The sequence below is a fragment of the Mercenaria mercenaria genome, chromosome 7 (genome assembly GCF_021730395.1).
Source record: "Mercenaria mercenaria strain notata chromosome 7, MADL_Memer_1, whole genome shotgun sequence".
In the NCBI taxonomy this organism is placed as follows: Eukaryota; Metazoa; Mollusca; class Bivalvia; order Venerida; family Veneridae; genus Mercenaria; species Mercenaria mercenaria.
In genome coordinates this window covers 28,770,675-28,796,073 of record NC_069367.1, presented here as the reverse complement: position 1 = coordinate 28,796,073, position 25,399 = coordinate 28,770,675, and the positions used below count along the sequence as shown (strand labels likewise).

At 34.7% G+C, this 25,399-nt stretch overlaps 1 protein-coding gene and 1 long non-coding RNA gene across 6 annotated transcripts; both read left to right on the top strand.

The window, feature by feature from the left end:
* Positions 1–5,114: 5,114 nt before the first annotated feature.
* Positions 5,115–9,477, top strand: LOC123554507 (uncharacterized). Its single transcript, XR_008371657.1, has 3 exons — positions 5,115–5,310; positions 6,010–6,109; positions 8,703–9,477. It is a non-coding gene; the product is annotated as an uncharacterized LOC123554507 (long non-coding RNA).
* A 460-nt stretch (positions 9,478–9,937) lies between these two features.
* LOC123554505 (putative serine protease K12H4.7) lies at positions 9,938–24,906 on the top strand. Of its 5 annotated transcripts, none has more exons than XM_045344711.2 (10): positions 9,938–11,390; positions 11,632–11,813; positions 12,757–12,902; positions 13,926–14,021; positions 15,247–15,382; positions 15,908–16,022; positions 16,548–16,749; positions 18,814–18,910; positions 20,951–21,171; positions 21,852–24,906. In XM_045344711.2, exons 1-10 carry the CDS (start codon positions 11,193–11,195, stop codon positions 21,962–21,964), a joined length of 1,506 nt encoding a protein of 501 aa, XP_045200646.2. In that variant the 5' UTR covers positions 9,938–11,192; the 3' UTR covers positions 21,965–24,906. The 5 variants fall into 5 exon arrangements, with proteins under 5 accessions (XP_045200646.2, XP_045200647.2, XP_045200644.2 ...); XM_045344712.2 differs by lacking the exons at positions 18,814–18,910; positions 21,852–24,906 and adding exons at positions 19,103–19,202; positions 19,703–19,920 and having other exon boundaries at positions 9,941–11,390; positions 20,951–21,160; XM_045344709.2 differs by lacking the exon at positions 18,814–18,910 and adding an exon at positions 19,103–19,202 and having other exon boundaries at positions 9,942–11,390.
* Positions 24,907–25,399: the final 493 nt, after the last annotated feature.

Genomic DNA, 25,399 nt, shown 5'->3' with positions numbered 1-25,399 from the left:
AGTAGGTGAACTTTTACCAATATTTTTTTTTATTTAGAAGATCTGAAATTTTCTCTAGACTTTTTGTTCATATCGCCAGCAAAAAGAATGAAATTGTTTCAACTATATTTATCGAGGATCCAGAAGTTCCTGTTTCTTGACTTTTAATTAAGTTTGTCTCGATTTCGTATTTCTGTTCTGTCACAAATTATTTTTGTTTTTATTCTTCGATTGTCGACCTCCTCTTTCTTTTTTACACCTTATCACTTAGTGCCGTTATCTTTACAGTGTCCACGTTTTTTATACGTTGTGTCGTTGTGTCGTTCGTTTCATATTTAATTTTATGCAAACATAATTACATAATTGCAGCTTTTTAAAAGTAATCGTATAATTTCCTGTGTCCTGCACATAAGAGTATTTTTAGGGTTTAGGCTTCTATTTGTGCTATTTTTAACTTCCTTTGTTGCACAGATGTTAAATTCTTTTCTTTCTTGATACATTTTGTACATACTTAATAGGTGGTTTTGCCTGAAATTCAGCCCAATTAATATGCAATGGCAGTGTCTACTTGACCGGTAAGATAAAGTTACCCTTATAAAACATATTGCTAATTTATCAATTATCTTGTCTGGGCATTGTTTTGACATTGCAATTTTATTTTATTTTTATCTTATTGTGGGAATGATTTTTAAAGTGAAGGTTTTGTTAGCCGACATCTATTGAAACTTAATTAATGGGTCATAAATTTTGACAGTTTTCCTCAATTTGATGCTTCTAGAGAAGATGAAGCATTACATTTACCTTTTGAAAATGGGAAAACATGTTAACCTTCTTATATATTTGTTATTTCGCCATCTAAAAAGTGTTTACTTCAATACGCAAAAATACAATCATTTTAACGCCTCCATCCTAGTAGTAAGAGGAGAGTACCCAAGATGTTCTCATTTCATCACATGACTGCCTCATATTAACGATTATTTATCATTTGTGTAAACACAACCAATGATAAAACTGTTATCAAAAGTAACAGTAAAAACAAAAAGAAACATTAGTATTACTATTGTTTACGAGATATTTTACATACTAAAACATTTGATCGAAGGAAAGTTTAAGATATATATATGTGTGTGTATTATGTCAGAAAATTGATTTTGTTTTAATCAAACGAAGAAATAGTCTATAAACTGAAATGAATCGTTTGTCTTTTTTAATAATGGTTGCACTTTCGTGTGTTTACATTGATGCATGGATGTTCAATGGACGTCCACTTGGGGGAAAAGTGGGGACACCGAAAGTTTAAGATGGAGTACGACTACCCGACCAGCAGTTTTATGAGTTTCAATGGGTCAACCATTTTGACGGAAGTGATTTCAGGTACTGGAAAAAGGTATCATGTAGGATTTTTGTACTTGACAACTGACAACTCTTTAGGAAAAGAAAACAGTTTTATGGTAACTTTGCACTATATTCCTAAACATATGCAAAATTTAAATGTGATTAATCATTCTCGCCTTTAACCTCCTGTCAAATGCATAAATGATGTCGTTGATAAATAATTAATTAAGGTAAGAGCAAATGATTTTAGTTCAAACGAAATTAAATTTGTTATGTACCGAAGTTATCTTTCTTATAAAATTTTATCATTTTAGCGATATTTTGTTTAGCAATGCCACTTTTAGAGCAGGGGGTCCAATTTTCCTCATGTTGGGTGGAGAAGCGGAAGCCAGGCCCGCGTGGTTAGTAGATGGCGCTTGGCAGCAGTACGCTCGAGATCACGGGGCATTCTTAGTTCTTTTGGAACATCGATATTACGGGGAAAGTCAACCGACCGGTGCCGTAAGTTTAGTTCATATATGTGAAATTTTGATAGAATTTATGTCTGATAGATTAAAGATTTGCTTCAGAGAAACTTTATGATGTTATTTTAACCGTCTGTTTTACATTAGGACATTTGTTTGCTTGCTTGCCACGTTTGCTTTTTCAACAGTATTTCAGTTATGTAACGGCGAGCAGTTAGCCTAACAAAATTCTCGAGATTCTGAATCAGTACTAACCTGTTCTCCGCAAATAACTTCAACTTCTTCACACATTTTTTCCAACTTAATCAGAATTTCAACACGTATGGAGACGCTGTCAATACAACAACTTTAACCTTTAATGGCTTCGAAAGTTTCCGTACAATTTCGCATTATTCGTATGGTTCGGCATTGCTCGGCCGATAAGGACTCCATTTATATATCGGCAACTTAAAAGTTGAATACGCAATCGGATAAAAATTTGATTTCTGGACTACTACCTTCAATAAAATGTTTCCATTGGCATTTATGTTATAGATGGTATAAAGTATAAGTTCAAGTACATCTTGTTACGGTACTTGAAAGCACTATTTCTTTTAATCCATTGATGAAAAGAAACCTTGATAATACTTTTACTAATCAAATTACCTTTTTTTTATTTGGAAATATCAGTATTCCAAACCTACAGTACATCAGTTCGAAACAGGCTCTGGCGGATATCGCACAGTTCGTAACCTACTTCAAAACATTATACCTATAGCAGTTTTTGCAAAACAGTAGCGTTATACTATTTGGTGGATCGTATACCGGTAAGCATTCGCATTGTTTATACAACTAAACAATAATACATTTATCTTAGGATCAAATATTTTGTTTTATTCATGCGGATGTTCTTTCTCAGCCCACATTTAAAGCTGAAATGTAGCCGTACGTACTGTATTTTGTCGGTCTAACTTATTATTATTTTGTTTGTATTATAGCTTATTTCTTACTGCCACCAGCAGCTTATATAGCCAGCACTTTCAGAAAACTGTAAGTAACTTTTAGTTTGAAGATAGTGCAAAAAGCTCAAATTGCAGAAGCTTCCCTAGTTCTTTACCAAATATAAAGCATCCGAATGTTAGTATTATAATTATTATTATACCAGATTTATATAGCGCCCTTTTCATGATAAACACGTTCAAAGGCACTTTACATAAATCAAACGCAGCCACACAGGGCGCGAAATTCATCCTCTACTAGTACAGACACAGAGCGATCTGACCAGAGGGACAGAGTGAGATAATGCCCCCAGAACAGATAGAGAGAAATCCTTTATAGATACAGGCCTGTCCGGCTAACTTAGCCTAGCTCTTTGCGAATAGACAGTCTGGTTCTTTAACGTGCCCGGTGTATAGCACCGATACACGCGAGCCGTCTTTTCTGAGAAGAACCAGTATAGGCCTCTACTTAGGTGGGAGACACTCCATAGCATCTCAGAGATTTCCAGTGCCTTCACTGGAATTCGAACCCCGGACCACTGGATTGACAGTCAAGCATGTTACCACTAGACCACCGGCCCACCTAGTTTTAAATAAACTTTTATAAATTAGGTTGAGGAGCAGATGGTCGAACTTACGACTCCTAGTTTTGTAATCAGACAGTGTTATCACTGGGCCGCTTTGTCCAAACGTTTGTTTGCAACAGAAATGTGAAAACTGGAAGTGAAAATAAGGTTTGAACTGTTAACGTTTTATTGGATTGAATTTATATCTAAAATTTTAATAAAGCCATATATCTTCATGTCATAAACATTTTATCAAATGAATAAGCTTTATTATTGTTTCATGAAGCGAAAATGTCATAGAGTAACGTGCTGTCAGTTGCTTTTAGTGGAATTAAATTATTTACAAAAATGCAGATTTTTCACATGAAAGTTATAGCAAATACATTTTAGCTTTAATATGCCAATAACTGAAAATTATCAAGCAGATTTTTATATTGCACAACAGGTTCGTTGGCAGCATGGGCTAGATCCCGTTACCCGTACATAATTGATGGCGCGGTAGCTCCTAGTGCTCCAATGGTTGCCCTGATGGAATTTCAAGGTAAGTTCATTTGGTTTCCTGTTATAAATATGGTGTTGATGACTAGCTATATACTAACTCCTGACTGTGATAAAAAGACCTTGGAAAAACTTTGTTATCAGTGGATAGTATAAAAGAGGTATAGTGTCAGAAAAATATCAAAATATGTCAGATATATATACTGAATAATTTTAAATGCTATTTGGGTGATATGGTGGGGAAACAAACCATAGAGCATTGTTTTTGATTACCACATACGTTAAATGGCTCATTATAGTCACTTGACTTGCTATGATTATTTTATTTGTCAAGAGTGTTGGACACAGCTGATCCATTGTAAGATAGAGAAAGTTGTTTATGCAATAGGTGTTGTAAACCTATTCTTTCGCGGATCGAATGCAGTTGCACAAGTTCATTTTTTCTGCATATTGTTATTTCGAGATTGTATACTGTGTTCATTTCTGCAGATTATTATGTTGGTACATCTTCAATGCAACCTCTGTAGAGCAAACGTAAATGTAGTTGTGGTAGAGAGAGCAAATCTTCAGACGGGATTATTAACTAAGAATTTTATCAAATGGGAAGGGAAATAAATATGTTTGCTTTTGGAGAATTGTTTTCTCCTCAGAGCTGTCATTAAGAATTGCTCTACTGTGTACATCGTTTTTGTTTTATGCAGATTATTATGTCGGGGTAGGAGAAGCTCTCGATACTTATAACAGTGACTGCACAAAGGAGATAAGGAACACTACAACACGTATGTAGGACTGGTTTGGGCACCCTGACAAGAGAATCTTAATGAATAAAATATTCAGATAATGGTGTAAAAAAACTTCTGTCTTCATCAGAGCGTCTTAAAGTCGTGTTATTTCTGTTTATAATATAGCTACGCATGGTTACGGCTATGAGCATGCGATATATGTATCTCCTGGTTTTTCGTTAAATCTATCTCGTATATTATAAATACTTAGTTTTTGCGTTCATTTTATCAAAATCTTCAAGTGTCCTGTTAAAATTTCCCTTAATAGCTTCGACAATGCTTAGTTCGTGTACAACATTGAAAGTACTACAAGTTGTAAAACAATGCAAATACACATAGTAATTTTCAAAATAAGATTTAGTAGTAGTTTTTGACGAAATAAAAAAAAATGTTTTGCTGAAAATGCACACAACTTTGTTCATTTCAGTTTGAAAAACTGTGTGTCATACTTATAGACTGACACACTTTTAAATGATGTATGAAATGTCTGGCCAATTTTGTACAGTAACTGTAGAAAAGAAACCAACCTGACAATTCAGACAGTGTGATACATCATGACCATGAAAGTCGAGGTGACAGCATACAACGTTACGCTGACCTTAATTCACTCATTCTGGAAACGTAGGGGAGCAGTGCCTAAATCTTAGATATAATAAACTGGCTCATTCCCTCAATCATACAGACTGGAACAGCGTTTCTGCTGAAGGAAGTAAGTGATGTGTACCATACATGCTTGTGAAGCTCCGCACTAAAATTATTTACGTTGTATATATTTATTCTGACACTAATATCGCGCCTTAAATTAATGTATTTAAAAGAACTATTCAAATTCATGATAGTAGCAAATGATGCCCAAGTATCATTATACATTTTTACCCTACAAGCATTTATCAACCTAACAAAAGTGATATTGACAAATAGCGTAGCAATTTGTTGTGGCCTCTTAGGGACAGATGTATAAGATCGTTTAATGGACACACTGTAGGTATCTGGAGAAGAAATTGTTGTTAAGAATGTGTAGCAAGACTTCAATGTTATTTCCATTGTTTCTATAATAGAGACCAAAGCAAAACACTAGAAAAATGTATGATTGTATTTTTAATATAATATTATATTTTTTCTTTGTAAAACGTTCTTTCGATTACAAGCTCAGTTGCAACAAATTTGCATGAGGTGTACTTTTATTATTGATTCACATGATTCACACGATGAAAAAAGTACGCCCTGTGAAATATTTGCGTTGGAGCAAGTGTGATCTACGTCACATCCTGCCAGATGGTATGGTGTGTATTTTGGTTCATTTGCTTCTTTTTGCAAATTTTACATCTAAGTACAAACAGATTTGGTTGTTGTCGTCATCGTAGCAAACTGTTAAGAGAAATCTTTTATCAGCTGAATTCAATTTTAGGTAGGCAATGGCTTTACCAAACATGTGCTGAGTTTGGTTGGGTTCAAAGTTCCTGGTCAAGAAAGAAACCTTTCGGTCAGTGGTTTCTTTTTCCGTTCAAGTAAGGTGCTATCTTTAATATCTTTCAAATTAAAACAAATCTTGCTGTGAATTGATATGTAAGTTAGAGTAGTTTAATCTGTTTGGCACAAGCACACTTGACTTATTGCAAATAGTCTTTATCTAAATGATATATAAGTCTGCGCGTCTTTCTGTGACAGAAAACTAAACTTTGATAGAAACTTGCAAACCACCGGTAAGAATGATTTAAGATCACGCAATACTCCTAACCCTACCAGATCCCTTATTCATATAAGCGTAGATGACTATAATTATTATGTAAGTAGTTGTATGAAATAGATTTATAAACAGCAGTTCAATTCGCTCAGAGGCTAGTCATTATAATTGTAGATTTAACCGTAGGCTGAAAAAAAATTTTCTTAAGCTGTGGTTTTACTGGAATGAAGGGCCCTTAGCGACAAGTTGGTTTCTTTGCAAAACCTGACCCATCTTTCACGGTCTATACTATCTGAAAACAGGATCTCTATCATGATAATGAAAAACGCGCACTAATTCATGCACGTTTAATAATGTGTGTTGTTAAAAGAAATCTATTGCAAACACTTTATTTTTCGTTACCGGTTTATTTACACAAAACCATTCTTGACATTGTGGGTGAAATCTCACAGTTTTAAAGAAACACAAACTTACGAGTCAGAATTATGTTCTTTCACATTCAGATGTTATAAAAGGGAATATCTGTACTGTTAAAATGACTATAGTCTTCGTTTATTGAGTAATCATTATGTTTGTTTGTTTGTAGATACTGAAAAGATTACTTTTAATGTTCATAGCTACAGCTTCTTAATGATATATAGAAAACAACAAAAATAAGTGCATATTATGACATTTTAGTGTTTTTGGAATTTTCGGTATTAATCTGTCACCGCTGGAATTCTTTATTTTGAAAACAATGCGGCAGTTATTTAATGATTTGAAAAGCTATATTAATATTCTGTAGCTTTATAGTTACTTTAACATTGACATTGACATTATAATTCCGCGTCAGCTTTTATACAATTTGGTCGAAACAGCGTATTTAAGACTTTGCGTTTGTTTATCTGAATGACATGTTTATGCGAATTAAGATTGATATCTAAACTCGCCCACAGTCTGAAAATAAATTTTTCATCGTTGTTTCTTTAGAAAAAACAACAGACATGCGCAGAGTAATATTATAGAGTAACGACATCCCGACAGCGTCGAAAACTTTGTAATCAACAACTTTATAGCTTGCCTTTCTATGTTGTTTACTAGTAACACTTCCATGGGCTGATGTACAGAACAGGACCTATTTTAAATGTCAATAATCTTTTTCTTCTTCAAAAACATTATCAGTACTTGAGTGCGTGTCATGTTTGATGCAAGAAATATACTTACTATCAAGCCTTCATGACATATTCTTTTTTTGTTTTTCGGGTAAACAGTAAGAGTGAAATTATGCATCAAAAAGGTTGTTAAACAGAGCTGGCTGAAGCCCCCGGGTTAATAACCTCTCCTAGTATGCCAATATCACATTAAGGTAAACCATCCCCTGTATCATAACCTCTTATTATGTTTCTCACATGTAACGGGGGAGACATATTTATTAAGTGCTGTCCCACTGTCCGTCACAAAGATTGTCCACTCAACTCCTCCGACACCACTGGAAAAATTTACACCAAGCTTCACAAGATTGATCATTGCCAAACCTAGTTGTGCATATCGTCGGCATTTTCCAGTTCTATGATTTTTAGCGGAGATCAATGAGATTCAGTCAATTTTATAATGCTTTGGTCACATCTCTTATATTAATGAATTCATTTCACACAGTCCTTACAGGAGTTATCAGTGCCAACCTTCACTATGCATATTGTCGGAATTTTTCGGTTCGATTAATTGCAGAGGAGTTATGGCCATTGGTCCATAAAATTTTATGTTTGGCCACTTCTGATACATCATTTGGCTGATTTACAGGAATTATAAGGGCCAGTCATAGTAGAAAGTATCTGCAGCAAGTTCCGGTTAATTAAGTGATTTTCGGTGGAGTTATGGCTCCTGAATTTTCATATTTTAACTTGTCCGGGCAACTGCTCTGATACATCCAAGAGGGATTACATCTAACTCCGTAAAAGTCATCCAAGCCAAACGTAGTTGCGTATGTCATGGTAATAGACCTTGATTCGTAAAATTCCATGACTTTTTAGCTATTTCTCTTATATAATAGGGAAGATTTCTACCAAATCTTTCAGGAATGACCAGTGCCAAGTGTTATCATGCATACACATGTATCTTCGGCAAGGTCTGGTTCAGTTATTTTCAGGGGAGTTCTTAGTCCTTAATTTGGCACAGTTCATGATATTTCGGTAACTTTTCTCAAACAACTGTGTAGATTTCTACCGAACCTTACAGGAATTATCAGTTTCGAGCATATCATCTGCATGTTCTGGTTCAGTATTTTTAGCAGAGCTACGGCTCTTGATTTGTCATATGTCCATGTTAATAATGCAATAATATTTGGTATACCTTTTCATAATATTATGACGGCAAATTTTGTTGTTTTTTTCAGAAACAAGTGAGTTCTTATGAATTTTATTTTCAAAATAAATTTGCAGCAAAACCGCTAGCAACATCCCCCTTCATAGTCGTGGTCCTGAATCTGTGGCACATTCTAATGGCTGCATGGTAAGTAGTGGGAGATATACGTTTTCCGTAAAAAAAATCTCAAGTGCTTATATGAATAAAAATTTACAGCTAGAACTTCGAATCATTGCCGAGATATGTCAAAGCTGCGATGCCTCAGATCTAGACGGGTTGTGGCAGATATGACATAAAACTTACTTTTAGACATTGAAAAATAATTTTAACATATGATGGTGCAGTTCTCAATCTAGAAAAACATTCTTGTTGTGATGAATCTGATTATCACACCGCCATCAGAGAAGCACTTGGCAGTGAATGACGGGAGGAAGAAAAGGAAGTTCGAATATATGCATGTTTCATTGGCAGATGACATACAGAGAAAATAATTTTAAAGTGGAAAATGTTGTTACTTTCCTGTTTTCAATTAATATCTGCTACAAACTAAATAAGTATAATTCATCTGATATGTCTGTCAATACACTCCTTAAAAATCATATCAAGCCCGATTTTGGACTTTATAACATTAAATACATTCAGTCAAGTAATTTCTAGTAAAAACACATTTTACGTGCATAAAAGGAAATTGATTTCCTGTTTCACTGCAAACGCCTGTGCTAAATGGATAAAAATCCAATTATTTTTCAATTTTTAAGGGTTTTTTTTTATTAGATTTAATTTAACATGTAATATCATTTGCACTCATTTTTCTTCACTTTGGAATTTTGCAGGCATGGCAATACTCATTTTTTCGTATTTGGTAGATGAGCTTTTACCAACATTTATTTTGATTCATGGGTTAGAGTTTAAATCTTGTCGAGTGTTACGAAGTTGTCTTCGATTTTTTACTATAATATATCACCAACAAAAGCTATTAGTTCAACAATATTTATCGAGGACCAATAGAGATTAAGGTTCTGTTTCTTGATTTTCAGTAAGGTTTGCCTCGACTTCATATGAGCCGCGCCATGAGAAAACCAACATAGTGGCTTTGAGACCAGCATGGATCCAAACCAGCCTGCGCATCCGCGTAGTCTGGTCAGGATCCATGCTGTTCGCTTTCAAAGCAAATTGTAATTAGAGAAACTGTAAGCGAACAGCATGGATCCTGAACAGACTGCGCGGATGCGCAGGCTGGTCTGGATCCATGCTGGTCGCAAAGCCACTATGTTGGTTTTCTCATGGCGCGGCTCATATTTCAACTCCGTTATGACGCATGTTTGTTTTCCTTCCACGATTCTCGGTCCTTTTTTCCCTCTTTACACCATATCACTACGTGTCGTTTTCTTTGCAGAGTCTTATTTTATATACATGTATTGTGTTTTCATTTTTTTCTTTAGTCTGTGCTTGCTATTATAAATATCAAAGTCATATCGGAGTAGTAACAGGCTTTGATCAAAGTGAATCCACATAAATTACTTACAAATGCATAAATATAATATAAATTTTGATCAATAACATTCTACAGTAGGTTTTAGATTTTATATCAACTGAAGAAGACCTTCGGGTCGAGAACGCTTTAGCGTCAGGATATTGTTTTTATGGTAAAATCTTTTATTCCTATACAAGTATATAAGTTTAAAAACGAAAAATCTGCTCAAACTTACGCCACTTGCCGACAGCGCAGATACGCATATATATCAATACAAGCCAATTATCGTTAGCATAGCGCGATAAATATCGTTTTAAAAGAGCGCTGGTATCATGTTCTCATCCTCTGAAGCTCATAAGCCAGGGAATACATGTAAACGGTAGACATCAGCCCAAAAAGGCAAGCAAAGGACTTGGATGAGATTAACCTACGGGATAACCTCAAATTGAGCACAGGGCCCCTGTGAGGCATTCTGGAGCAACCGCTCTGGTCGGACACACACACTACTGTGTCGATTAACTGATGTTAACTTACTGTTTTCTCTATCCAAGTCCTGTAAGGACATCTACTAGTTAAGGCAATTCGCAGCTTTGAAAATTTTAAAAAACTAAAATATATACAGGCGATAAAATTTTATTACCTATTGCGTTATAAAATAATGCTGAAATATTTCAACGATATCGTGTTCCTAAAACTTAATCTTTGAAAAAAATACTCATCAAATTAAATGCCTACAGAATGAAGTATTACATATTTTTGAAAATAAAAATGTAAGTTTCCTGTATCATTGAAAACAACTAAATATTTTGTTGAACACGCATTTAACTACGTCTATACCTATTAGCAATTGAAAGTACCCCAAGGTGTTCTCATTTCATCACATGACTGTCTAACATTACAGATATGATATCAAATGTGTAAATAAAACTGAAAATTATACTATTAAAACTGTAAACACAAATATCATATTTGTAACTTATGTCTATGAAAAAGTTTGACTGAAAGAATTTTAATGTTTACGCATATATGTGTGTGCATTGTGTCAGATGTTGATTTTGTTATAATTGAACGGAGGAAAAGTTTATAAACTGAAATGAATCGTTTGTCTCTTTTGATAATTGTTGCACTTTCTGGTGTAAACATCTATGCATGGATGTTCAATGGTCGGCCGCTTGGGGGAAAAGTGGGAGCACCCAAAGCTCAGGATGGAGTTCGACTACCTGACCAGCAGTTCTATGAGTTTCAAAAGGTCAACCATTTTGATGGAAGTGATTTCAGATACTGGAAACAAGTAGGTAAAACTTTTGTACTTGACAGCAGACATCTGTTTCGAAAAATAACAATTCTTTGATAAATGTTGCACTTTATTTTTAAACATAATTATGCAAAATTTAAATGTGATTAACCATTCTCGCCTTTAAAAACCTGTCAGATACATACATTATGTCGTTGAGCAAAGTGATTTTTATCAGTACGAACGAAATCAAATATCATGTACCGAAGTTATTTTTCTATCAATTTTATCATTTCAGCGATATTTTGTTAACAATGCCACTTTTAGAGCAGGGGGACCAATTTTCCTTATGTTGGGTGGAGAAGCGGAAGCCAGCCCTGCTTGGTTAGTTGATGGCGCGTGGCAGCAGTATGCTAGAGATCACGGGGCGTTCTTAGTTCTTTTGGAACATCGATATTACGGGGAAAGTCAACCGGTCCCGTAAGTTTAGTTCAAAATGAAAACTTTATATAATTCATATCACAAAAATATATTCTGATAATTTGAAAGTTTGCTTCAGAAAAATAAATCTAAATAACCTGATTTTAACCTGCCCCTCGGACATTAGAAACATTTTTAACTTGCTTAATTTGTTTGCTTTGAGTTTAAAGCCATTTTTCAGAAGTATTTTAGTAGTGTAAAGACTGGCAGTTAGCCTAAACAATTCTCCTGGATTCTGTACCAGTATAATCTTGTTCTCCGCAAGTAACTGCCAACTTCCCCACATGAGTCGTTCCATATCGGCGAAGGAATGTCATAAAGCTTAAATGTAGAATACGTATCCGCAGGAAAATCACCCATTTAATTTCGGGACTACTACCTTAAATAAATTGTTTCCATTGGCATATATGTTATAGGAGTAATGAAATATATAATTTAAGTACCGCCTCGGTAGTCTAGTGGTAGAGCGTCCGTTTCGAGTGCGGAAGGTCGTTGGTTCGATCCCCGGCCGCGTCATACCAAAGACGTAAAAAATGGTACTACAGCTTCCTCGCTTAGCGCTCAGCAAGAAGGGGATAGTGCTAGGACTGGTCAGCCCGGTCTCAGTATAATGTGACTGGGTGGGGTATCATGTCACGTGTCTACGGCGTGATGTTCCAGTGAGGCAGCACTATAAAGTTGGCATTGTGCTCACTGCTACAAGTAGACACCGTCTTTCTTATGACTGAAAAATTGTTGAAAAAGACGTTAAACCCGAACACATACACGCACACACACACACACACACGCGCGCACGCGCGCGCGCACACATTGCCAAGGAACTTTTATTAAGTTGTATACAAGTATGATTTAGTTACCTCAAAGCACCATTCAATTCTATTCCATATATTGATGAAAAGAAACCATAATAATGATACTAATCAAATGACTTTTGCCTGTTTAGAGATATCAGCACTCCAAACCTACAGTATCTAAGCTCGAAACAGGCTCTAGCGGATATCGCACAATTCGTAACCTACTTCAAAAAGCTATACCTATACCAGTATTTGCAAAACAGTAGCGTTATACTATTTGGTGGATCGTATGCCGGTAAGCAATCAAATGACTTTAAATGCTTTATTTGTACAAGTAAATAGTATAATTATATACATAAACATTGGTATTGAAGGATCATGTTTTGTATTATTAATGCGGATGCTCAATCCACATTTGAGCCGTGCCATGAGAAAACCAATATAGTGGGTGTGCGACCAGCATGGATCCAGACCAGCCTGCGCATCCGCACAGTCTGGTCAGGCTCCATGCTGTTCGCTTTTAAAGCCTATTGGAATTGGAGAAACTGTTAGCGAACAGCATGGATCCTGACCAGACTGCGCGGATGCGCAGGCTGGTCTGAATCCATGCTGGTCGCAAAGCCACTATGTTGGTTTTCCCATGGCATGGCTCATTTAAAGTTTAAAAGTCGTCATATGAACCAAATTTTGTTGGTGTAATTAAAATTAATTCGTTTGTATCTCAGCTTATTTCTGGTCCTCATCGGTAGCCTGTATAGGCTACTCTTCCAGAAGACTGAAAATAATCTTAAGTTGGATGATAGCACAAAAGACAAGCTTCCCTGGTTCATTAGCGTGCCAGATGTAAAGCACCCTTATCCGAATGTTAGTTACTTTAGTTGGAGGAGCAGCTGGTTGAACTTACTACAACTGGTATTGTAGTCAAACAGTGTTATAGCTGGACCAGAGCGTCCACTCTCCGTGACTTAAAAAAAGGCAAAGCAAACGTTTGTGTGAAATGTCGAAACTGGAACTGACAAATAGTTTTTTGACTTGAGACTGTTATAATAATTTAAATTTTATTTTATCAATGTCAATAATAATTATAACATGAACATCTTATCCAAATGATTATGCTTTATAAATACTTCATGAAGCGACAAAATGTTGTCCTGGGAAATCGGTATAGAATCATAGTGTAACTTTGTGCCAGTTGCTTTTAGTGGAATTAGATTATTTACAAAAATGCATATTTTCCCATTATACAGATTATAAAGTATGCCAATATTTCAAATATATCTAGCAATAGCAATTCCATTACTATCGTACGGCACTACAGGTTCGTTAGCAGCATGGGCCAGATCCCGTTATCCGTACATAGTTGATGGTGCGGTTGCATCTAGTGCTCCGATGGTTGCCATGATGGAATTTCAAGGTAGGTTGGTTTTTAACAATTATTGATTTGTACGGAATTCTGTTCGTAACAGATTAATTCTCGCCTCACCAGCACGTGACAATGCGATAATTATCATATTGTCACCTTGTATCTACAATCCGCGTGAGGTGTTTAGGGGCGACATCATTATTGTTATAATTATTAAAGCACTCTTTTCATGCACATGTACAAGTTCAAAAGTGCTTTACAGTATACATTGTTACGTCGGACATCAAAATTGTTGTCAATTTTTGCAGATTATTATTTCAGGGCACCTGTACTTTTACCAACTTTTGCAGATTGTTATGATGGGGCCTGTGCGCTGATGCTGATTGTTGCAGAATGCTATATCGAGACCTCTATATTCGATTTCCACAGATTTTTCTTTCTTGACATCCACAATATTGTCAATTTTAGCAGATTATTTTGTCGTGATATCTATATTGTTGTATTTTGCAGATTGTTATCACAAAACCTCTATATTTTTGTTTTATTTTTTCTACAATTACTGTGTCGGAATATTAACACTGCATAAATTTCTGCTGCAGGATTATTATTTCGGGACATCTGTATTGTTGTTATATTCTGCAGATTTTATGTTGGGGCGTCTATACTTGCGCCAATTTCTCCAGAGTATTATGTCGGGATATCTACATTGTGGTTTTTTTTCTGCAGATTTTTTTATGTCTGGGTGGGAGCATCTTTCGATTCTACATTGTAGTTTTTTTTCTGCAGGTTTTTATATGTCTGGGTGGGAGAATCTTTCGAATCTACATTGTAGTTTTTTTTCTGCAGGTTTTTTATGTCTGGGTGGGAGAATCTTTCGATTCTACATTGTAGTTTTTTTCTGCAGGTTTTTTTATGTCTGGGTGGGAGAATCTTTCGATTCTACATTGTAGTTTTTTTTTTCTGATGATATTTTTATGTCTGGGTGGGAGAATCTTTCGATTCTACATTGTAGTTTTTTTTCTGCAGGTTTTTTTATGTCTGGGTGGGAGAATCTTTCGATTCTATATTGTAGTTTTTTTCTGCAGGTTTTTTATGTCTGGGAGGGAGAATCTTTCGATTCTTACAGCGGTGACTGCACGAAGGAGATACGGAACGCTACAACACGCATGTTTGACTATGGGGCCAGCCTGACAAGAGACTCTTAATATATAAATTATTCAGGTATTAACCAAGTAAGATTTGTCTCCCTTTATCGAGCTGTTGTTATTTTCTGCAGATTACTATGTTGGGGTAGGAGAGGCTCTAGAAACTTACAGCAGTGACTGCACGAAGGAGATAAAGAACGCTACTGCACGTATGTACGACTGGTGGGGCCAGCCTGATAAGAGAATATTAATGAATAAAATATTCAGGTAATGGTGCAAGGAGTGAAGAGTTGTCTCCCTTCTTCAGAACTGTCACTGCTTATAATATGGCTACGCATCCAAAATAAAATGTACTTTTCTATAGGTTTTTGTAAAAGTTACTTCAGATTTTCAGCGCTTAGCACTTAGTTTGAGCATTTTATCAAAACCTAATAAAGTGTTTTGTGAATATATCTCTTTATAGTCCTTACCGTCTGGGTTTGTAAACCACACTGAAAGTACTGATATCATCAAAACTGCAATTCCGTGTAGTCTGTTTTAAACACCTAATTTATCACTTTTTACAATGAACTTAAAACGAAGCTTGTAGACTTTAAGGGATCACACATTGATAGTAGTCTTTTCGCGTAAAAGTTGTCGGACGATGATGTACGTATATCATCGTCGAGAAATATATCTCCCGAAGAATACTATTTACCTAACAATTTCAGTAAAGCATGTTGCTCATCAGCCTGAGGTAAATGTTAAAAAACAAAATTACATTTTCTATATTCTATTACATTTCCTTTACAGGCTGTGTGATAAAATCAACCACAACGCATTACTAGATTTATCTGTATTTTTCTACAATCTTGCTGAAAATTTCGCCGGTGTTGTTCAATATAACAACGACAACAGGGACTTCTTGGTATTTTTATGAAAATAAAGTGTTGAATATGATTATAGCATTATACAAAGTTTATATAGCGCCATTTTCATAAACAACACGTTCAAAGGCGCTTTTCATAGCGATAAGGCAACCAGTCAGGGCGCAAATTTCATCCTCTACTAGTACAAACACAGAGCGATCTAACCGGAGGGACAGAGTGAGACAAAGCTCCAAGAATAGAGAGAGAAAGAAATCATTTTAGATAAAGACCTATCTGGCTAACTAAGCCAAGCACTTAGCGAAGAGACAGTCTGGTTCTTTTGCCCGGTGTATATCAGTATAATAAACAGTACTGGCCTTTTACTTAGATGGGAGACACTCAAGAGCATCTCAGAAATTTCCAGTGCCTGGACCGGGATTCGAATGCCGGACCTCTAGACTGACATTGCTAGCACTAGACAATCGGATACAATATATTTATATTTTAGTTTGAAACCATGTCTATCATTCTTACAAAATGACACAATACGGAATGCAGAAAGAAGTATTTTACATATTTTGTAGGGTAGAAAAGGAACCAAACTGACAATTCAGACAGTGTGTGACATCATGACCGATGAAAGCCGAGGTGACAACATACAACGTTACGCTGACGTCAATTCACTCATTTTGGACACGTACGGGGAGCAGTGCCTAAACCTTAGGTATAATAAACTGGCTCATTCCCTCAACCATACAGACTGGAACAGCGTTTCTGCTGAAGGAAGTAAGTAATACATCCGTATTATTACGAAAGACCCGTGGTGACATTTCACTTCATGAATTCACGATTTCACGATTTCCACTTCATGAATTCACGATTTCACGAATTCACGATTTCACGAAAAAAAACTTCACGATTTCTTGATTTCACGATTTTATGATTTCACGATTTTTTGATTTCACGATTTCCACTTCATGAATTCACGTTTTCACGATTTCTGCTTCCTGAATTCACGATTTCCACTTCTTGAATTCACGATTTCACGATTTCCACTTCATGAATTCACGATTTCACGAATTCACGATTTCACGAAAAAACTTCACGATTTCTTGAATTCACGATTTCCACTTCATGAATTCACGATTTCACGATTTCTGCTTCCTGAATTCATGATTTCCACTTCACGAATTCACAATTTCACAATTTCCACTTCATGAATTCACGATTTCCACTTCACGAATTCACGATTTCACGATTTCCACTTCACGAATTCACGAATTCACGATTTCCACTTCATGAATTCACGATTTCAAGATTTTTACTTCACGAATTCACGATTTCCACTTCACGAATTCACGATTTCACAATTTCAACTTCATGAATTCACGATTTCACCATTGTGAAATCGTGAATTCGTGAAGTGGAAATCGTGAAATCGTGAATTCGTGAAGTAAAAATTGTGAAATCGAGAATTCGTGAAGTGGAAATCGTGAATTCATGAAGTGGAAATCGTGAAATCGTGAATTCATGAAGTGGAAATCGTGAATTCAGGAAGCAGAAATCGTGAAATCGTGAATTCATGAAGTGGAAATCGTGAAATCAAGAAATCGTGAAATCATGAAATCGTGAAATCAAGAAATCGTGAAGTTTTTTTCGTGAAATCGTGAATTCATGAAGTGGAAATCGTGAAATCGTGAATTCATGAAGTGGAAATCGTGAATTCAGGAAGCAGAAATTGTGAAATCGTGAATTCATGAAGTGGAAATCGTGAAATCAGGAAGCAGAAATCGTGAAATAATGAAGTTGAAATGTCACCATGGGTTATACATACTTGCGAAGATTTCAACTTAAATTATTTACATACTAATATATCTATTATGACACTAATGTCGCGCAACTTAATGCATTTGATGATTTATCGATATGATGACTTATAGACCTAGGAAGAGAGATATTTTCAGAACAGAATGCGTAGGCTGACGTCAATATCTTTTTTTCTCGGGTTGATGAATCTCAACATTAACAGAACCTTAAAGGCAATCATTATTATGTTACTGTCGCCCTAGTATAGCCTCACGTTTAAAACAAATCTCTGATATTATTGCGTCAGGAAGTCGGCTCAGTGGTTAGAGCATTGGCCTTCCATCCGTGCGACCCAAATTTGAATCCAAGCAGAGGCTGTTGGAATTTTTGCATTTTAAAATTCTCTCCTCTTCCATTTCTGTTACGCTTTGAAGCGTATAAGAATTATATCAATTGATTGAATTGACGCTTGCTTCAGGAAAAGGTTGCAGCGGTTTGTATTTTTGTCTTGTGTTATGGTGTTAAATTGTGTGAGAGTACAGACGTCATATGTTATGATGTCAAAACGTTATGAAGTCACAGCTGTAGGTCAAGTTGATTTGTTGTTCCCGCCGTCCAGTCAATATGACTTTTAATTAGCAGGTGTATTACCGTGTTTACACTAATGAAAATGACTGCCTCAGTTTAACGATAGTCTGAAAATATTATGATTTGAAACATTAAAATTTAGTTTATAAAGTTTGAATTGAAACCTTGTCTGTGATTGTATTATAAACGAATTAAAATCTAACTTAAACTTTGCTCACATCACTAAATGTCTACATACGAATGTATGATATACTCCTCTGCAACATTTACGTAGGCGCAAACATGTCAGAATTTGGTTCATATTCTTGATGCAGATACACACGACATTGGTTTTCTGGAATGAAATGGTTTCATGGGCAAGGTACCTGTTTCTTTTCATTTCTTTCTTTTTTTTCAAATGATAGTCTATAGAAAACAGTTGGTGGTCTTTAATATGAAAGAAAGTTATTTCGACAGATCGCCAGTGGCTTTATCAGACGTGTTCAGAATTTGGATGGATTCAGAGTTCTTATTCATACAAACAGCCCTTTGGACAGACCCTATTTCAGTGGAAGTAAGAACTACTGTTGCAGTGTTATTATTATATACTTGCTAAATGCACATCCAAATAACCTCACAGCTACAAACCTAGTAAATTCATAGGTAGGGAATGGCTTTGCTAAAGTTTTGCCGAATTCGTATTTATGTAGTCGTTGTCGTCACAGAGGTTAAAAAATATTTTTCTTTTGCCTGGATTCAATTTTAGGCAGGCAGTGGCTTTACCAAACATGTGCTGAGTTTGGATGGATTCAAAGCTCCTGGTCACCGAAGCAACCTTTCAGTCAATGGTTTCTTTTTCCGTTCAAGTAAGGATATTTTTTTTATCAGTTTTAACAAACAAACAGTTTGCGGTGAAATGGTATGTGATTAAGAGTTGTCTGTCTACCGGTCAGTCTGAAAGATCACTGCATCGACTTCTCTACTTTAACAGTATAATTTATTTTTTAATTTACTCATTTTCTAGTTTATAAAATGATTTGGCAGACTGTCAATTATCTCTGGCAGATAATAGCTTGAATAAGTACAAATGGTCATGTTTTTTTTATTATTCGTAAAGAGAGAGAGAGGCGATCTAACAGTTCTAAGACAGTAAGGTAGATATATTCCTTAACTAGCTTCCTTAACCAGCTTAAGGCAATACCCCGTGATAAACAAAACCAAAGTTTGACCTATCACAGTTTTTTTTATGTTTTGAAAGGTTTATTAAAATACATTCATGAACAAAATTTGTAGGTTTCATGGAAACATTAATCTGTCGCAGAGTGTCATTTTCACGGTTGATTATAATTGACGATTTTTATGATAGTTTCACAACAGATCTCTGCAACTCCGTATTTGTCCCGCCTGAATATGGATGGGGACAGGTTACTGATAACTGTGACGAAACGAACCGTTTCTATGGTGGCCGGAACTTGCCCATATCTAAATCAATATTCGTGAACGGACTTCTTGATCCATGGTGGCGTGTCGGCATCCTAGAAAAGACTCCAGCTTCGTCAGATGTAGAAATCATTCTTATTGCCGGTAATTTTTCGAAAAATATACGAAATGACTCATTGTGAATATTTTACTTAATATCTAAGTGATGAATCAAAGTGTGTGTTTTTCGATAATAGAAACTTCCTCATAGAAACTTGCAAACCACCAATCAGAATGATTTTACATCATGCGAAAGCTCTAACCCAAACCCCATCCTTTCATCATTTAAACATGGGTGATAATAATCATATTGTATAACAGATTTTCACGCAGCACTTCACTTGTATCAGATCATGGTGACCAACCCACGTTTTGGATAATGTACACGCGGAGAAACAACTCGATCCGAGTATTAGGTTGCCTGTGTTTTCCTTATTACTTGACAGCTTGTCATAAAATAAAGTGCACCGAAGACAGCAAAATGGGCGCTTTCCTTTGCACAAATTCTCAGAACTTTTCTTAAACAGTTTGTCCAACTGTGTAGATAAAGTACACACATTCTGTGTTGGGCGAAGTATTGGAGATAAGTTGTGAGAACTGACTACCAACATTTTGTGCAGAGGAAAAGCGCTCTTCAACGCTCTATATCGGATGAACATATGTCAAGTTATAGGGAATATATAGGCAAAATGTCACTTGAATCGGGATATTATCTACATGTGAACTGTATCCAAAAGTCACGTGGGTTGGCCATCGTTATAATTGTGGTGCAGTGGTAGGTCATTGAGTTTATTAAAGATAATGATAACGGTAGATAAAAGTGTGATATTTAGTAACAACTAATAAATAGTAGAAAAGAGAGATTTTCATTCTAATTTTATTGTTTTACATAATTTCACTTAAAAAGGGTTTCTGTTTGTTTGTTTGTTTTGTTTTGTTGTTTTTAGGGGGATGTTTTTTACGAGGGGGGGGGGGAGTTTACTTACGAAAGTGCAGTAACAAGAAATAGTACTTGCAATTAGCTGATAATGAGGGATATTTGAATTAGCATAATCAATTTATATAAGTGGTTAAATGCAGTATTTAGAGCATTCTAATCTTAATAAAAGCACGATGACAATATATTTCATTGTAGTCTTACAACAGATCAATGTATCAGTGTTTTCCCGCCAAAAATATTTGGAGGAGAGGAAGTCATAGATAACTGTGAGGAGACAAATAGATTTTACGGCGGGCTAAATTTACCCATTTCTAAAGCAGTGTTTGTAAATGGAATGATGGATCCTTGGAGAAAAGTTGGTTTCACTTCAAAACCTGACCCCTCTTCCGCTGATGTTGAAATCATTCTGATTGATGGTATGCACCAAATTTTTGTCATAAGAACAAATGTCAGCAGTATATGACATAGAAATTGTTATGCTATTGCCACAGAAAATCCGGTATTGTGAAGTCGTTTAATTTTGTGGGTCTATGCATTCGTGGATTTAAATGTTTGAACAGAAAATGAATGAAAGTTTTACTTTATATTTGGAAATTGATTTCATTGATTGATCAAATTCAGAAAAAGTGATTCCGTACGAATTTTAAATGGTTTTCAAGTATCGGATATTATAGACGAATCTACAAGGCCGTTTGTTGCCCTGTTGTTTAACCCGGTGCTTTTATTTCAATGCGCATGCACTTTATAAGTTTTGTGAAAAGACCTCTCAATAACAAGTAACAAACATATTAAATTAAGTCAAGAATGTAATTAATGGTAAGAAGCTATCGGTATAGACATGTAAAGCTTTGTTCATACTAATTAAAGTGATATATTTATGTTTTGTGTTTTTGCTGTCTCAATTTGGGTTTGGTAGTGTTGGCGTGTTCAATGCATGTAGGACTGATGCCTCATACATACTTAAGTTATGATGACACTAAACAGGAAAAATGGCAGGAAAAATGGTAGACACATAATGGTAGATTCACTTTATTTTCAGTTATTAGAAATATTTTGATAGTAAATATTTGAAATGTGTTTGTTTATTGTTTTCCAGGAACTGCCCATTGTGCTGACATGTACCCTCCATCATCAAAGGATCCTCCTCAGCTGGCCGCTGTCAGATCTAAGATTTCTAAAGTCATTGGTACATGGCTTAGTGGAAATTAAGCAATAGATACCCAGATTAAAATAAAGCACCAGTTGACGTAGTTATAACATTTTCGTGTATATTTAACAAATAATCAAGGCCTTCGAGTTATTTAACGTCTGATTTACCACGGTTCAGAGTTTATATGCGTAGGAATTGAACCACGACGAACCGTGGTAAATTAGACGATAAATCACAAGAAGGCCTTGATTATTTTAATTCTGACTTGCTCATTGATATATTTTAATAGATATTATGCTGGACTTCATTTATGCGAGGTGTAATGTAGCGGACGTCATGCGGCAATTTGACGTCATAATTGACGCCACAGTGCTCTCTTACCGGTCCGCGCGTCAATCATTGTTTATAGCAGAATATACAGAGCTCGATTTCTTTGTTTAACTGGAAATAAAACCAAGTCATGTTAGAATAGTATATACTCGTATTTGTGATTGTCTGATATACAGTTCTAAGAAGAAATTATCTATTTACTGAAGTTATATATTATGAAGAAACAGAACACGTAATTAACGTTAATTTTATAATAAATCTTTTTAATTTTGCTATTTAAACCGCTGGGAAAAGCTGGTCTGAAACACAAAAAAGAAGAAATGTCTAGCTAATTCAAGCTGGAACTACTCAGATAAAAAATAACAAAAATCAAACGAGGCTAAAGAGTGGACCATGTGATCCTAAATACGTGTGTAACTTAACCTACAAAAGACAACAGTGGTTCATAAGCATTGTGTTAAGCCGAAGCTTTGCATAGGGAATACTTTAAATCATTAATATAAAAATTGATGTAATATTTGTAAAATCATTGTATGTGTTTTAGCTACTTTTCTAATGCGCGAATCGTTCAGATGTAGAAGCCAGCTTAACCTCAAATCAAAGGACTGAAAGTGCTGGAGGATCGATTGTCTCTGAACAACACAGATTGTATGCATACATGTGTAAATATCGGGACAACTGTTTCAAGATTGAGACACAAGTGTTCACAATTTTTGACGTTTAACCGTATGTGTGAACTTTTGACACAGGAACACATGTGCTTGCCTGATGCATTCAGTTATTATGTTCGGCTATCCTATGAAGTATCATAGCAGTATCTTGTATGGTAATCGAGAGATTTTAACAAAACTGAACTGAAAATTCAATGTTTGCACAACTATTAACGTCATATAAAAGTTATGGGTTTTGCCCATAGGTTTTATTTTATAGTGAAAATTGACTGATTTGGATTTAACGTTTTACTCAACAGCTAAGGTCATATGGCAACTTCCAGGTTTCATGGAGAAGGAAGACCCCAGGTGCCACTAATAAACAAAAATGTTTCATATCATCACAATCAAAAATTTTAAACGGATTTTGATTCCTATTATTTAGACATTGTAAACTAAAAAATTAAAACCGGAAATTTTAACATTTTGACTCCAAATATATATTGCTAAGTGCATCAGATAATATATATACAATATTAAAATGCTGTGTGTTATTTTTTAAAAGAGATATTTACTCCAAAAAATTTAGTCCCCATAGCATTTTTGGAAATAGGATAGACAACTCCTGAATGACTATCTCATCAAATTTGCTGATATAAAAATAAACTTAGGTATTTTCCCGGGATACCCTCATTAAAGTCTGTTTCTTCATTTCATTCAGACATGGGATGTAAACAAATACAGGAACAACTTAACAGTACAAGGACATCAAACAACCTATTTTATTTTCCTTCAGGACAGGTACACATGTTAGGTCATACTTGTAGTTAATAAACCAAAATGTAAAACAATTAATTAGCTCATCAAAGAAATGAAGACTAATAACTTCACAATATTTTATTACCTCCCTTCATTACATTTATCATCTACATTCTACATATTTTTCTATGGAATTACCTCCCTTTATCTCAAATAAGCTTTCTTATATTGCAATTTAATCAGTCAGTATTTTCACCTTAATTTTCAGACAAATAAATTTATAATTTTTTAATCCATGGTAAGATGAAAAGCATAAATTATATTAAAGAATACCATAAAAGCATTTATCACACATGAATGCAAGGTATACACAACAAATAATTTTGAGCCTTGTTGCCAATGACAATGTTGAAAAATATTAAAGCTCAGATGGCATAACAGTGAGATAAAATCTTTTTAAGTTAAGTTAATAATTCCCATATTAACTTATGACTACAAAAATTTAAAGTATATTGTTATTCCCATTTCAGTCCAACATATGTAAAAAAGTAAATACTACAAAAACTGTATATCAAATTTTTGAAAATAAAATTCCACCAACATATTTTGTTCTTATTTCTTTTATCTTGATTATGTAGTGTACTTATCTGGAATGATGAGATATTTTGAAATGTATATTTCTTTATTCTCCTGGATGAAAAAAAAATATATAAACAAAACAACCATTTATACCAACCAAATTGTAAAATACTTAAGTTTCTTTGATGTTAGTAATTATATGTTGAGACATGAAAACAACATAAAATATCAACATAAAATATAACTAAAAAATTGTGGAACATCATATGTAGATTAGATTAGACTGTATTATACAAATATTTATATGAGAATATGTGACAACTCTGGTTAAATAGAATATTAGTTAACTTATGGTAAAATGTTGAACTGCTTTAACATTAATCTACAAGTGATGAATGAGTTCATCTTACCATAACTTTGACATTTAATGTATTATTAAGAAAATTATAACATACAAGAAATGACACACAGACAGTATAAGTTGCTGAATGACTGGGTCAGTCTCCACCACAAATACTATGAAACTTAAAAAGTCCAATTAAATGTGTTTCTTAAAATTAGATTGATCACATTTTAACACTTCTATGAATGCAGTTGTAAAATGCTTGCTACTTGCATGCAATAATGGAAATAAAAAATGATTTAACAATATATGCATACAGTCTTGTCATGAACACATTCTGTACAGATGATAATACATAGAAAAGTCAACATATTTATTATATGGGTCCATCTCAGTTTACAGCTGGTGAATGGCTGTCTTGCACTTGAATATACATCTTGCAGCACAGTTGGGGTAAATTCAATTTCACATGACAACACACTTATAGCACTTCTGGAAATACAAATGTAAAACTTTATTACATAAAGAGAATAAAACATGATAGTTTTTAAAACAATTATAACATCATTTTAGACATTTGCAGATATTCTAATCTTAGAAATATATTATCAAGCAGCAAGTCAGGTAACACATTTTGTCTAATTTCAACTTGTCTAAGGAATTACCTGTTTTAAGCAGCAAATTGTGTTGCTAATTGGCTTGCTGCTTTATTTAAATCTTAAATATACTTAGATCGACTAAATGACAAGTTATTTAATAGGAATGTCTGAAAAGATTGCATATTTTATAACATTCAATGTACATATTCAATAAAATGGTGAAAAAAATAAACA

What these genes read in the sequence shown, in the direction of transcription:
- LOC123554505 (XM_045344709.2), top strand. Translation starts at nt 11,193, where the DNA reads ATGAATCGTTTGTCTCTTTTGATAATTGTTGCACTTTCTGGTGTAAAC. An exon ending in TGCCATGATGGAATTTCAAG is followed by an intron (nt 14,022 to 15,246) that starts GTAGGTTGGTTT and finishes TATTTTCTGCAG; the next exon opens with ATTACTATGTTGGGGTAGGA. An exon ending in CAGCGTTTCTGCTGAAGGAA is followed by an intron (nt 16,750 to 19,102) that starts GTAAGTAATACA and finishes ATTCAATTTTAG; the next exon opens with GCAGGCAGTGGCTTTACCAA.